Raw genomic sequence first — 13,984 nt, forward strand, 5'->3', positions numbered from 1 at the left:
CGGGCGAGAGGCGCGGCCTCTCCCAGTAGCCGCCCCGTCGACACAGAGCCCACCAGCGGCTAGGCAGGTGAGGGCGAGGGGGCCGAGCCAGGCAGCTGAGTGCAGCAGGGGAGGCGGCTGGCCTCGCTGCCTTTGCCGCAGAGCAGAGCCACCCTTCGTCGGGATATATATATTGATATATTGATATATATCACAGTAATGATGTATTTTATTGTCTCTCATGTAATTTACAAACTTCAAAATGGGAGGTGAAAGGGCCTCATAAGTGGAATAGCCTAGGGCCTCTTTTCATCTAAATCCGGCCCTGAGTAAGACACACACACACACACACACACACACACACCGGTAGCTTAGAAGGGGAGCAGCCATTCCCAAACTTTAAGAGGTTAATATGGAAAGTCACCAGTAAATACAAAGGCAAGATCGGGAAAGAAGTGCTCCCATACAGAAATGCAAATATTTTCCATTATCTCATCTAATTATATATCAACCTTTAAGGCCAGAAGCAGTGGGACCCAGTTTACAATTCTCTCACTCAGTGGAGTTTTGGCTAAATCAGCCCTGATCCGTGAATCAGCAGAAGGAGAAGAAAGAAGCACAATTCAGTGTGCTCTGTTTCTGTCAGCATTTTTGCATCATATTTTGAATGTGAAGCAAGACACATCTTTGCATCTCCAAGCGATAAGAAATGGGAGTATCAGGACAGTTGGCCACATCTTTTCTTTCTAATGTTTCATTCTATGCAGCTAACCATTTGTGTACTTGCTGATAGTCTGTCTTCTCATTTCATCCTAAAGCCAAGTAGCCCAGGAGATTATTACACTTCTTTAGATGAAGACCTGAAGATAGAGATGATTGAGAAGCTTTTTGCCATGGACACAGATGCCAAGAATCAATGCAGCTCACAGGTAAGAGAAATCATAAATAAATTAGCATCAAACCAAAACTCAAGAGACCATGTTGTTTCAGTTCCTTCCATGCAGACTTAAGAGTCAGTGGCTACTCCTCTTATTCATTAAAATGGGAAGCAGTTATAGAGCAGGAGTTCTGCATTAATGGGAGAGATATAATGGGAAAATCACTTCCATTTCCTTAGACTGGGCTTTTCAACTTGGCAATATCAGGCTACGGCAGGGGTGTCAAACTCGATTTTGTTGAGGGCTACATCAGGGTTGTGTTTGACCTCGGAGATGGCAGAGTGGGCGAGGCCAGGATGGGTGTGGCCAACTTGATGTCACTCATTTTGGGGGCACCCATGGTGGCCCGAGTACTATGGCAGAGAGAATGGGCTCCTGACTCCGTTTTTGTTACAATGATCTCTTACAATCCTCTGTCAGCGAAAACAGAGTTTGGGAGGGCCACGTGCGGCCCTCTTGAATTCCATTTTCACTGGCAGAGGCACTGCAGGCCAGTCCTTCGTTGTTTCCAGGGTGGCCCCACGGGCCAGATCTAAGCACCCCGTGGGTCAGATCTGGCCCCGGGGTCTTGAGTTTGACACCCTGGGTTAGGGGCTCTTTATATAACATACATAACTTTATATAACATATATGACAGATGCTGCAATTTCCATCATTCTGAGTCATTGTGCTATAGTATTGTCGTCTAAAACACCTAAATGGTTGGTGAATTTAATTTGAATTTGGGAAATTTGGGAAATTGCAAATCTATATCCTACATAGAGTAAGGCATATTGTGCCTTAGGCATTATTCTGGGACATGAGAGAAGAGGGGGATTCTAGTTTTCTATTTTTAAATTGTACATTTGTTTTTCTTCGCTACCCTAACCCTTCATTGGACAGAGTGACTTCAATGAACTGGATCTTGAAACTTTGGCTCCTTATATTCCCATGGATGGAGAAGATTTCCAGCTGAGCCCTATCTGTCAAGAGGAGCGTCCTCTGTGTGAAAGTGTCCAGCTTCCCCAGCACAGCTTAAGTAACATGAACAGTCTCTTCCAACCACTTGCTCCCTCTTCCCAAAGCGACTTCCTGCCAGAGAAATATTGCCAGCCAGGATCTGACAAAAGCATGCCAGCAGGCCAAGGGACTCTGCCACTGGCATTCTTCAACCATGGGAGTCAGTCATCCTCATTCTTGCTGCCCTACTATGCACAAGCCAACACTCCACTGTCTTCAATGGGAGGGAGACCAAATACACAGTGGCCACCTGACCCACCATTACAGTATGTGCCAACAAAATGGAGAGGAATCAGCCATAAGTCTTTAACAAGCTCTGCATCAGACCCTCCATCACTGCATTTGCCCAGCAGAAGCACAGATAGGAAAAGGTAATTCAACACAGAAAAGGACTTTGAAGACAATAAACAAAAGCAGTTTAAATATAACAAAATAATAACTAGATTTTTCATTTTCCACATATGTTCGTGCTTGTGGAGGCAAGTGGTTGAATAAAAAAAAGAAATGAAAAATACAATATGTGTGAATAGCAAAACAGAAATATCAGAGCAAAGCTTGTTATCATATAAAAATAAAAAGTTCCCAGCAAAACCATTTGTCAATGGGTCAGAGAAAGATCATGGTTTTGTATGCCTATTTTTAAAGACGTTATCAGAGCTACAGTTAAAGAGATTATATGCTAGCAGTTGAAAGTTACTTCATGGCACATAATCATATCTCTTCATTAAAAAAAAACTTTAAAAAGTGCTCACATACTGTGAGAGTATTTGCACAGTGTATGCGTTCAACAACATTTTTCTAATCACTGCAGCTGAGCAAGGATTCCACTTATTTCATTAGTCATCCTTTCATCCAAAATAGAAAAGGGAAAAAACTTGAGGAACAATGAGTGTTGTTTGACTCTCTGGGTGGAGATCTGAGTGATCCACAGTTTTAATCAATTTTATGTCTATTTTGAAATTTCCCTAAAAGTCATGAGTTGCACCAAGCATTTAACTATCTTTTAACAAACCCACATACTTTCAAAGGAGGATGAGGACTGTACGTTCCCTGGAAATTATGCCAGGTGATAATCTAGTGTGAGTATCAAGGGCATTGCACGGAGGAGGAAAATGAGGCTGTACCCCAAAGTGTGCATTCACCCATCCATCTGAAGTCCTCTCTTGGTTTGAGAGGAGCTTAGCATACATTCATATCTTCGAACTATCTGAAATATTAAGTCCTTTCCCCTCAGCATACCACAATGTAGGGGAGGAGTACAAAACATATAATTATTGTTCTGAGCATTCCTCCGTGCCTCCCCGAACTTTGCAGACTATAAACTGTACAGGGAATCTGCTCCAGTTGCACCTAAGAAAATTAAGCGTCAAGAATACCAAGTCCACCTGTGTCTTATCATCTTTTGGAATGAGTCACTCAAGACACAATGAAATTGAGTATCCTCAATAGTGGTTAAGGAGTTGGAGAAAGACTGAAGAGACTTAGATTACTAATTGTACTGGGTTACTTTGGGCTGGTCACTTTTTCTTAATTTAACCAGCCTCCACAATATTGTTGTAGGAAAAAAATAGAATTTTTTTAATGTATGTTGCCTTGAGTTTCTGACCGAGAACAATATATAAATCTGACAAATGAAATCATAATTAAAATAATAAAAGGTTGGTACAGCCAATAGGGAAGGGATCCATATGATTATCCATGGGGAGGTGGTTTTGAAGCAACTCCTAGACCACCATTTATCTTTGCACAATTTATTAACTTTAAAGATAACAAACTGCTAATGTTGACTTTGGGTATCAATGAGTGAATAATGTCTGTGGCGCAAGCTAGTGATTTGCCCACATCAGAGAGTCAACAGTACTTAAGCAATAGAAACTAACTGCAGAAAACAGTTGTTGAGCAATGGTTAAATAAAGTGTTATTATCAATTTGCACAGCTCACTCTGTTCTTTCCAATTCAGCTTTCTGATAGGACATTTTACAGAAATAATGCTTCAATTTTATTAACATAGACACACCTTATGAATGTTCGTCATTTATTAATGTTTATCATTGTGCCAGCTATGAATCTCATAGCTGTTCTCACTATTAGCCACTTTTGTCTTAGTAAAAAATATTCTAGCAAGCTTCTGTTTTAACCATTGATAATAGGAACATTTCTGAAAAAAGAAAAGATTTCTGCAGACCAACATGTCACATTTCTCTGCATTAAAATAAAGCATGTTTCAATAATTTTTTTAAATGGTTTGTTTTGATAGGTCACTGGAAAGTTTTGGACAGCGTGGCATAGATATAAATCCAGCCCGAATAGCTCTTGCTAACAGTCTGAAGTTGAAGCGGCAGTTAGATTATGAGGACCAAACATTTCAACATCTGAATGGGGTAAATTTATTAGGAATGATCACTGTATTTTGCCTTTCATGGTTTTAAATATAAGGTTGTACAAGTTTCATTCTTTGAGTAGCTTATGTCTTCCTGTTTTACCTTACCATAGTCACAAGATGACATATCTGGCCTTAATCCAGCCCACTTAATGTTGAAAAGGATGAAAATTCTCAGAAGTGAAAACTGTGCATTGCTTTCAGAAAAGAAGTCACTCAGCACAAGTGTCCTTAATGGTAAGAATTTTTATAAATTAGTAATATAGCAATAGCATTTAGACTTATATGCCCATAGTACTTTATTACATTCTCAGATCAGTTTACAAATGTCAGCATATTGCCCCCAACAATCTGGGTCCTCATTTTACTGATCTCAGAAAGATGAAAGCTGAGTCAACTGTGGGCTGACTCAGTTTCCATCATAATTTAAATGTTTTAAAAAGAAGCTTAGATAACTGCATAATGGCACTAGCCGTATGTTGGCTATTTACCTCCTCTAGGATTAGAAGAGATATGTCATAATAAATAATAATAATAATAATAATAATAATAATAATACTGGAATTACATTTAAAACAGTTAAAAATTGACAAAATCACCATCAGTCAAATGCAAAAAGCCGCACTGCTTGGATCTGCACGCATATTACGAAAATACGTTACGACGTCCTAGGCCCCTGGGTGGGGCCCGACTAGTAACCAATGCCAAATCCGGCGAAACAACTGGCCGCTGTGATACAATTGTATAATAATAATAATAATAATAATAATAATTGTTGCCAGCAATCCGTAAATTCTGGCAGCAGCCCATATCAACCATTGGTGCCAGTCAATAATATTTGTAATACATTTTTAAATGTTCAGTTGACTGAATTTCAGGTTTAATGAATAAAAGTATATAACAACAACAATGATCCAAAGCAACGATCCTACCTACTTTTCAGTATCATATATTCACAAGGTCAATATACAACTGTCAAAATACCTTTAAGTTTTTCACCTATCTTTCAATGACTTTTGGCAAGAATAGGAATATCTCTATATTATATATGAATGAAAACTGAGTGCATGAATTCATTGTTAATATCTAATCTATTTATGCTTCTACTTAGCTCCATCTTCTATTACTGCCCATTATATGTATGCATAAACTAGTTCTAACCTTGAAAAATCTTTGTAACTTGAGATATTATGAACTGAAGCTCACCATTAAATTGATTCTAGTGGCTGCTTAATTTCCTTCTGCACATGTTTGCAATCTGGAGAGTATCCATAGAGAATAATTCATCATTCCTGAAATTGCCTTAGAAAAACATGGGTCTTCTATCTGCCCCACCACCATCACCACACACAAATACTTTCCCAGGCAAAATATAAACATGGCTATGTGAAGTCTTCTGTTTCTAATAGTATTTTTAAAGCCAATTTTTAATTTTGTAATTGTAGATAAGTTTCTTTATAACCTACAAAGATGCTCAGGCCAGCCAGCACATGTGATGCAGCAACAACAGCAAGATCTACCCCTGTCCTCTGGCAACTCTGCAAATAATTCCAAAGCTGTGTACTCTCCACCTTTTTACAAAACCCCTTATCAGGACTTCAGTGTATCGCAAGCTCATAGGATGTCAGGTAAGTGTCATGTCAAATTTAGAAAGATTACATACAGTAATGAAAATTTTGCTTTTAAGAAAGATACGAGTGCTTTAAACATTCCCTTCAGTAGGTGGGGTGGGCTCTTACTCTGAGATGTTGAAAGTAGTCTAACCTCATTAACAAATAAGTTGAAGTTTTTTCCATAAAGTCTCATATAAATAAAGCTGTTCCTAGGGTCCTCTTGGATCTTGCAGATTTTGGCTGAAATATGGAAATGGTTTGCCATTAGCACCTTTACCATTACAACCTGGGAAGGAAGGAAGGAAGGAAGGAAGGAAGGAAGATATTCCCATTAATTATTTAATTAATACATTCCTCATTAATTGAGATAGCTATTATTTTCTTCTCTTCCCATTCCTATTCATATCCCACCTTTATTATTTTTACAAATAACTCAAGACGACAAGCTCATCTACTCCTTCTCTCTCCTCCTATTATTCCTCACAACAATTCTGTAAGGTGGGTTGGAATGAGAGAGAATGATTGGCTCAAGATCACCTAATTGGCTTTTAAGGTTAAGGTGAGACTTGAGCTCACAGGCTTTGGCTTTCTAGCCTGGTGCATTAGCCACTAGACCAGACCTTCTCTTTTAATTTTATTAATGTCTCAGTTAATAAACTGGCTATAGAAAAATCTATATGATGGTTGATATAATTCAAAAGCAGCATTGTTTTGTAAATAACCAGAGGTGCTAGAAAACCGGAGAAGAATAAATAAATATTTCAGAAATGGAAACAGGGATAATTATTGATCAATGACCCTAATATCCCAAAGGTGCTTTTTCAAAAAAAAAAAAACTGGACTTGCTTTTTTGGGGGGGAGGGGTTTCTTGAAGATGTTTCACTTTTCATCCAAGAAACTTATTCAGTTCTGATTGAATGATGGGAATGGAAGGATTTATATTCCTTGCATAGATAATTTATGTACCTGAATTCTCACCTTTCAGTCAGAACTGAAGAAGCTTCTTGGATGAGAAGCGAAACATCTTCAAGGGGGGGAAAAGTTCAGCTGCCTTTTAAAAAAAGCAACTTTGGGAAAACATGACCTGTACGAATGAGAATCTCCACAGACTGTGAGCCTAATATTAAATCCTTTTCTGTGTTGAATCACCTTTTCCTATATGTGCTTATGTTGGGCAAATGTTAGAATAGGTAGTAAACCATTCACCTAGCATTTGAGTCTAAAACAGTTTCCAGACCTTTAATAGTTATAACTTTTACAATAGTTTTAACTTTGTGCCTCAGACTTCTTTGCTCACTTATTATGTCCTTTAATCCCTATTTAATTAACTATAAGGATATCACGTCTCATTTAGAGGTAGAAGGTTTTTTTATATAGTTTTTAGAGCTTTTTTTTTTTTTTACTTCTATTGTACTAATGTGACATTTTTTTAAGTTCAACCCTGCTGCTAAGACCCCTGGATATGAAATATATTGCTCAGCTTCTGTATTATTGTTTTTGTTTTTTGTTGTTTTTTTGCCCCTCAGGAGTTGCAAGTCGTCTGCTCGGGCCTTCTTTTGAACCTTATTTGTTGCCAGAATTAACCCGATATGACTGTGAGGTTAATATCCCGGTGATGGGCAGTTCGACGCTTCTTCAGGGAGGTGACTTGCTTCAAGCTCTTGACCAAGCCACTTGAGCAAATCTGGGTGCCCCCCCCCCCCCCGGGCTGATACTGTTCCAAGCAGCTGCAGTTTTAAAATATATTTTTGCAAGTAGACAATTTCTAATACCAATTTACATTTTTACAAGATTTTACTTACTTTTTCAATTTGTCCACTTTACCAAATAGTGGCCTTTCTGAAAAGTTAACTCACTTTCTTATTTGCTTTAAAGAAGTATGCATCTACTGTATTTTTCCTTTTATTCCAATAAAGTGTCCCTTAGAAAATTTATATTATATTATTCCCTTTTGCTATGTGTAATTTATATGTTCTGAAATTTCCTCAATATTCATGCTAATTTTTTTTAAAGGCTTTGTGTGTGCTAATGCCTGTATGTAATACTTTGGCTCAATTTATTGTAACTGTCTTTTTTTTGCCAAAGATTAAGTGAAATAAATCTTTTCCCTGATGGTAGTCAGCACTGCCTTATTCAAACAGAGGGCCTGTATGGCCATTCCCAAATTGTTTCTTAAATTTTCTAGTGTGCAAAAGAATGCAAACTTCAATATTTTCACGAATCCAAAAACAAGAGAAAAATCTTTGTTAATTCTAAGAGTTAACTGCTGTGTTGCCTAATCCCTGTAAAAATAACAAATTGTAGTCTAACTTAACATTTGAGGCAATGTCCTCATTTAAAACTGAATGTTCTGGTGAGGCAAACAATAGTTTGCAATAGTATGCAAAACCTATGCATATGAAGAACAGAAAATGAAGCAAATGTGAGAATGGATCATTTAGTTCCTGCTTCCTCTGTAACATTGCAAATTATCTTAAAGTGCACTCACAGATCATCCAGCATAGAAACTTGGCTTCAGAGTTTATCCTGGTTTAGCTTTAAAGAGGGATGCTTTTTGTTGTTGTGTATTGAAGAGCCAAAATTATGTGGCAAATCCCTGCCATGGATTTAAACAATATGAAAGTGCCTTCCTCACCTGACCTTAAGAGAACTCCCACAATTCAATGTTTTCCTAAATTAAAATAGGTGGGAAAGCTGCTGACTTTTTAGGTTTTCACCCATGTATTTTGGAAAAGAATCCATTTGGAAAAGAAACTATCTCATTTTGATCAGAATTAATTCTGCGGAATCTGTCTAAGTCAAGAATTTAAAAGAGAATTGGGGATAGTCATAAAAAATACTAATCACCTATATTATTGTATATGTTTTAATTCCCGAATGTTTTGACCCAAACACCATGCTGATTTGATAGTTTTTGTCTGGGTTAAATATTTATCACATACTGGTACTTTATAATATCTTTTAAGATAGAGGCTGAATTAGGCATGCTTCTTTGGGATCCTTTTCTCCAGTTCCATCCTTTTGTTATGCCATGACAGGAATTGTCTGAAGATTATCATTAACACTAACTGTAGTTTAGGCTTTTGTTTTTCCCTCTCAGCTAGCTAGCCACATCCTTCACATTACCAATTTATGTTCAGAAATAAATACGTTTGTTTGCTTGCTTGCTTGCTTACTATGCTATAGAAAGCATTTTAGACTCTGGTGCAGTTGAGATTTTTGTCACTTTTTTTTAGTATACCTTAATATTGTTAATCTTTCCATGCAAATACTCTTTTAGTAGGTTTTCAAAAGACCATTCTGAACTTTCAGAAACACTATAAGAAAACATGTTGGTGCTCAGGAATTTATTTAAATAGAAGGAGTCCATTTCATTCCATGTTGTCCTGTTTGACTTTATTGAGTAAACGGGAACAGCTGTATATTCAATTCAGTAATAATATAAGCTCATGAATTTAGAAGATTTAAATTTATTTATTAAAACTATAGAACAGATGTGTACAACCTGAGGCCCTAAGGTCTCATCTGGCCCCCAAAAGCTTTGGACCCAACTCTTAGAGACCTCCAAAAGTTGTTATTAAACAACAATATTTAACAAGGCAAACAAAATAAAGTTATTAAATGTGCAAGTAGAGATCAGTTGTGTTTATTTCAATTTGAATTCAGTTTAGATGTAAATGAAATGACATCATATTGGACAGCTGCCGCCAGCTTGCCCAAGGTTCAGTGTGCTGCTTGGCACAAAAACAATTGCACACCCTTTGAATTTTAGAACAAGCTTTAGAAGGCCAAGGTAGAGCCAGGGAATCAGGAAATGTGATAATGTTACCTGATGCTGAAGTCTCACTTGCTTAGATTATTATCTGGTGCAAATTAGCACCAATTGGTTTTTTTAAAAAAAAAAAAAAAAAACAGAGACTTCTCTTAGACTAAAACTGATTTCATTGGAAAATGGGGTTATGGGGAAACACTCCACAACAGGTTGTGGGAAGGAATGAGGACTCTGTGCCCCTGGGAAAAATCAGAGAGAAAAAAAGTCCTGTTGTATAAGTGGAATTACATGGCATTAAATTTCACTCTTAGAAATTAAAACAGTTTTATTATATTTCTCCTTGTGCTCATTGCCCTCATAAAGACAAATGTGTTAGTATTTAAGGCTCATTGAAGACAGTAGGGTTCAAGATGTAGCCAAGCTTTCCTCAAAGTCCTATTTATTATCTTGACTATCATTACTACCTTTTGAAGGGGAAAGGAGAGTTTCAGGCCTATATTTATTTGTGGTTTACTGCTGAAAGTGCCTTAAACAGCTTATTCCATATTTGCTACAAATATGGCTCCCATTCTTCTCTACATGAGAAATGTAAGACTCTGCTAGAACTTTGCATGTTCTTCATTGACGGTATTAATGGAGCCCTTGTAAACTCCAAGCAGTTGCCTGTCTGCCTTAAGTTGAAGTTTTGACAAACATCAATGCTCCATCTAGTCAAAGCTAATAGAAAAGGGAAAAACCTATTAAATGTGATGTAAATAGATTTTGCTTGCATTTTTGGAAAAACGTTCTTCAAGCTAGATAAACTCATGAAAGAAGTTGTTTTTTGCAGAAAGATTTTAGAGTAAAAAGTGTTCAGGAATGAGGTCTGCTTGGGGATCTTTTTTTAAAAAACCATTACACTTTTGTTTATTGATTCCATAATGAATGGGGGGAAAGGCTCAGAAATGCTGTAAAGATGTCCTGGTTCTTTTTGTTCCAGGACATAATCTCTCCATGTTGAAATACTCATACTTGGGAAGCAGTGATGGGATCCTCCCGGTTTAACAACCGGTTCGGTGATCACGTGATTTGCGTGCGCAGTTTGAAGAAATCTTCACTTCCAGGTTTCTTTGGAGGAGTAACATAGCTGATTCGCATGGCAATGTGCTCTGCCGCACGAATCATCTGAGAAGATAAAGGTAGGAAAATAGCATAGGCGGGGGGGGGGGCATCTGATAGTCAGGGCAAACTGGTTCACTCCCAGCTTATTGTCAGAGCTAGCAGTTCACCCGAACCAGTCCAAACCAGTAGAATCCCACTCCTGTTTGGAGGTTATTCTGGTCCCCAAATTAGGATTTTCATCATTTCTCAACAGCTCACTACATTGTACCAAGGGCAAGCACTTGTGGAAGAAAAGTCTGGAGCATGTCTTCCACGCAAGATGTTAGCCTTAACATTCTACCACTTGATCATTAGCATCTACAGGTGAGATTATATAAGGCAGAGGGAAAATTGGGCCAATCAGAGCACTCTTTACAGCAAAGGACAAAAGGTATAGAACTCCCCCAATTCCAGAAATTGTTCAGACTGAGAATTGAATCTTCTTCAGAATTGATGACAGGAATATCCTCTGTCTCCTCTAAAAGTAGAGGCCTAAATTAGAAATTATTAAGCAGGTGGTTAAGACACAAAATGTGGCCCATGCCACTGAAAAATGCATACTCTAGGTTCACATGAATTACAAATCCAGCCATCAAATATAATTCTATACCTATATGATAGTAAGCCCTGCTGAAAGAGAAAGGACATAATTTTGGAAAGACATGTATAAATTTGCATTTCCAAGTGTTTGCCTAAAGCCATGCAAATTTCAGGAAGAATTTCTCAAAGGGTAGCCATCATAATATACCCTTTTTCAGCTTGGTGCTCTCCAGTGTTCATTACAACTTTAAGAAATACAGAACCCACAATACTTTATATCAGGAGGATATCATGGGGAGGAAGACTGTGATAATACTTTCACAATTAATTAAGTATATGGCATAATTTCAGATCTGCAGGAAGAGTGTTTTATCAGAATATTGTATTTAAAAATTAGGACTTATGAAGCATTAAAGTATTGTTTATATATAGTTTGTCATAATGCATATGTTCAAAAAATGCAATGTATTACAGCTTCAACTAAATATATTTAGCGGTAAATTTGATTTGCTTAATGTGACTCTCAGATATGAGTTTTAATTGGATCAGATTTTCAGTTATCATAATAAAGTTGTAATTTTGGAGGAAACATTAAAAATATGCACATTAAGCTGCTAATATCAAATAGTTCGCTTTAAATGATCCATTGATTTACAGTGACATCTCTGGAGCTAAAGTGGTTGAAGCAAAACAGATCTGTTTGTGATAAAGAGCTGTGCCTGAATGGCACTCATATATTGCTATTTTATTTTTATTTGTACTTTCACCATTCAAGTGTTTACCGTAACCTTTTACTAAAACTACACTGAGGGAGAGGGAGACCATGCTTATAATATTAACCATAACTATTGTCATAATTATTTCATGTTCTCTCTATTTTTGAATTTCTTATTGATAATCTTGTAACTGTATGGCAACTTTTAATTCAATAAAGTAATGTATTTTGACACTGATACTTTATTAAAGATTACTGATCCTTCCATGTCTTGTGACTCTTGATTCTGGTGAAACAAAACAGTGGAATTTATGTTTGTGAAGTGCATATTTATTAAATTGTTTATAGGAATTAAGGTTTGCAAACACATAGACAAAAAAATGCCATCTTGACAGCTAATTTTTAAAAAGTACACTCAGAGAAGTCTAAAATGAATCTTGCTTCATGCCGTATTTTTTTATTGTCTATAAAATTTATAAATTTTATGTTAGGATAGTAGAAATATGCTTTTTTAAGTGGCTTGAAATTTTCCATTAAACAACACCCATAGAAGCAACATATAACTGTTTACATCCCTTGAGCTGCTCTTCCAAGTTAAAAATATATTCCCCAGAAAATGCCTCCTGCTGTTCCTCCTAATCTCCCTTCCTCCTCCCTCCCCCTTCATTCATAAGGACCATAATTTGTTAATCAATGTAGTATAATGTTCAGATTTTCAAGTACATATTTTATGGATAACTGTATGAAATTATTACAATTTCACAGTATTACAAATTAATTTAATCTCAGATTCATTTCAATTTTCTTTTTATTTAATAAGACATTCTAATATTTTCTAACACTATTAAGAATTGGCTATGGCAACAACAACCACATATATTGTCTACTTTTATTATTGGATGTTTTCAACTGGTCATGCCATTTGTACCAGATTCAGTGTTAAATGCAGTTAGTTATTTCTCTATCATGTTTCTATCCTGCTGCTCCTCAAAAAAGCCCAAGGATACACAGGCATGTAAAGACAAGTACCTTGTACGGCTGAAAGGTTTTTCATAATACTGAGGTAAGTTACCTGATTTCACCTTTGGACTTGTATAGCGTCAACCACAATGGAAGATTAAGCACCTTTCTTTGACAGGTACTAATGTTCTGAATCATATTTCATCTCCACTGTTTTTCATTTTTTGTTTTTAATTATAGAAAGAGAGGGAAGATTTGACTTTTTCTAATAGGTACTCCATAAAAGCATAGATCAGCCACCGTGGCTAGTCATGAATGGGGATTGGAAAAGGCACTCATTCTCCACTCCAGATAACACTGCTGGACCACTTGGGTTTGAAGACCATATTAACTCTTGATTCTATGAACATCAACTAGAAAAATTATTGGGGGGTGTTGTGCATTTCTGTTGACTTCTCCAAGTTACTCCCCTCCTGATACAAATGCAGGTTCCCTTCAAATTGAATAGATTTTAAAGTAACATAAGAGGCTGTGACAGGACAAAAGCGATAAACAAGAAATCTGTCTCCACTTTTCTGAATAAAAGCTATGAATGTAAAGCATGGAATCCTATTAAAATGTGTCTTAAATTATAGAAAGTTCTGCTTTTCTAAAGCTGATGTATATTTTCTATGGTGGCCCCTTGGATATCTTTTTGGAGATGTAATGATTATTATATTTAGATGTAACTTAGGGTCTATTGCTTATAATTTAAAAAAATTACAGGAAAACTTCAATTAATAGTTTATTGGGGACAAATCTACATGATTTGCCCCACTTTACATAGTTTGAATAATTGCACAATTGATTTTGGTGTTATTTGCAGTAAAACTTCTGTTTAAGTCCATTAAATGGAGGGTCTATGAAATTCAGTTTATCAAATTGGAGTATCAAATTGGAGGGTAATC

The 13,984-nt window shown here is 36.6% G+C and overlaps 1 protein-coding gene across 2 annotated transcripts in view; it reads left to right on the top strand.

The window, feature by feature from the left end:
• EPAS1 (endothelial PAS domain protein 1) overlaps positions 1-12,342 on the top strand; it is a 118,742-nt gene extending 106,400 nt beyond the window's left edge. For both annotated transcript variants that reach the window (XM_032215814.1, XM_032215815.1), the window contains 7 exons: positions 798-908; positions 1,800-2,287; positions 4,175-4,298; positions 4,411-4,534; positions 5,743-5,925; positions 7,437-7,553; positions 10,662-12,342. In XM_032215814.1, the coding sequence (XP_032071705.1) occupies positions 798-908; positions 1,800-2,287; positions 4,175-4,298; positions 4,411-4,534; positions 5,743-5,925; positions 7,437-7,553; positions 10,662-10,726 (1,212 nt within the window). In that variant the 3' untranslated portion in view covers positions 10,727-12,342. The remainder of the gene's footprint in view (positions 1-797; positions 909-1,799; positions 2,288-4,174; positions 4,299-4,410; positions 4,535-5,742; positions 5,926-7,436; positions 7,554-10,661) is intronic.
• Positions 12,343-13,984: the final 1,642 nt, after the last annotated feature.

Source organism: Thamnophis elegans, chromosome 4, assembly GCF_009769535.1.
Source record: "Thamnophis elegans isolate rThaEle1 chromosome 4, rThaEle1.pri, whole genome shotgun sequence".
Lineage (NCBI taxonomy): Eukaryota > Metazoa > Chordata > Lepidosauria > Squamata > Colubridae > Thamnophis > Thamnophis elegans.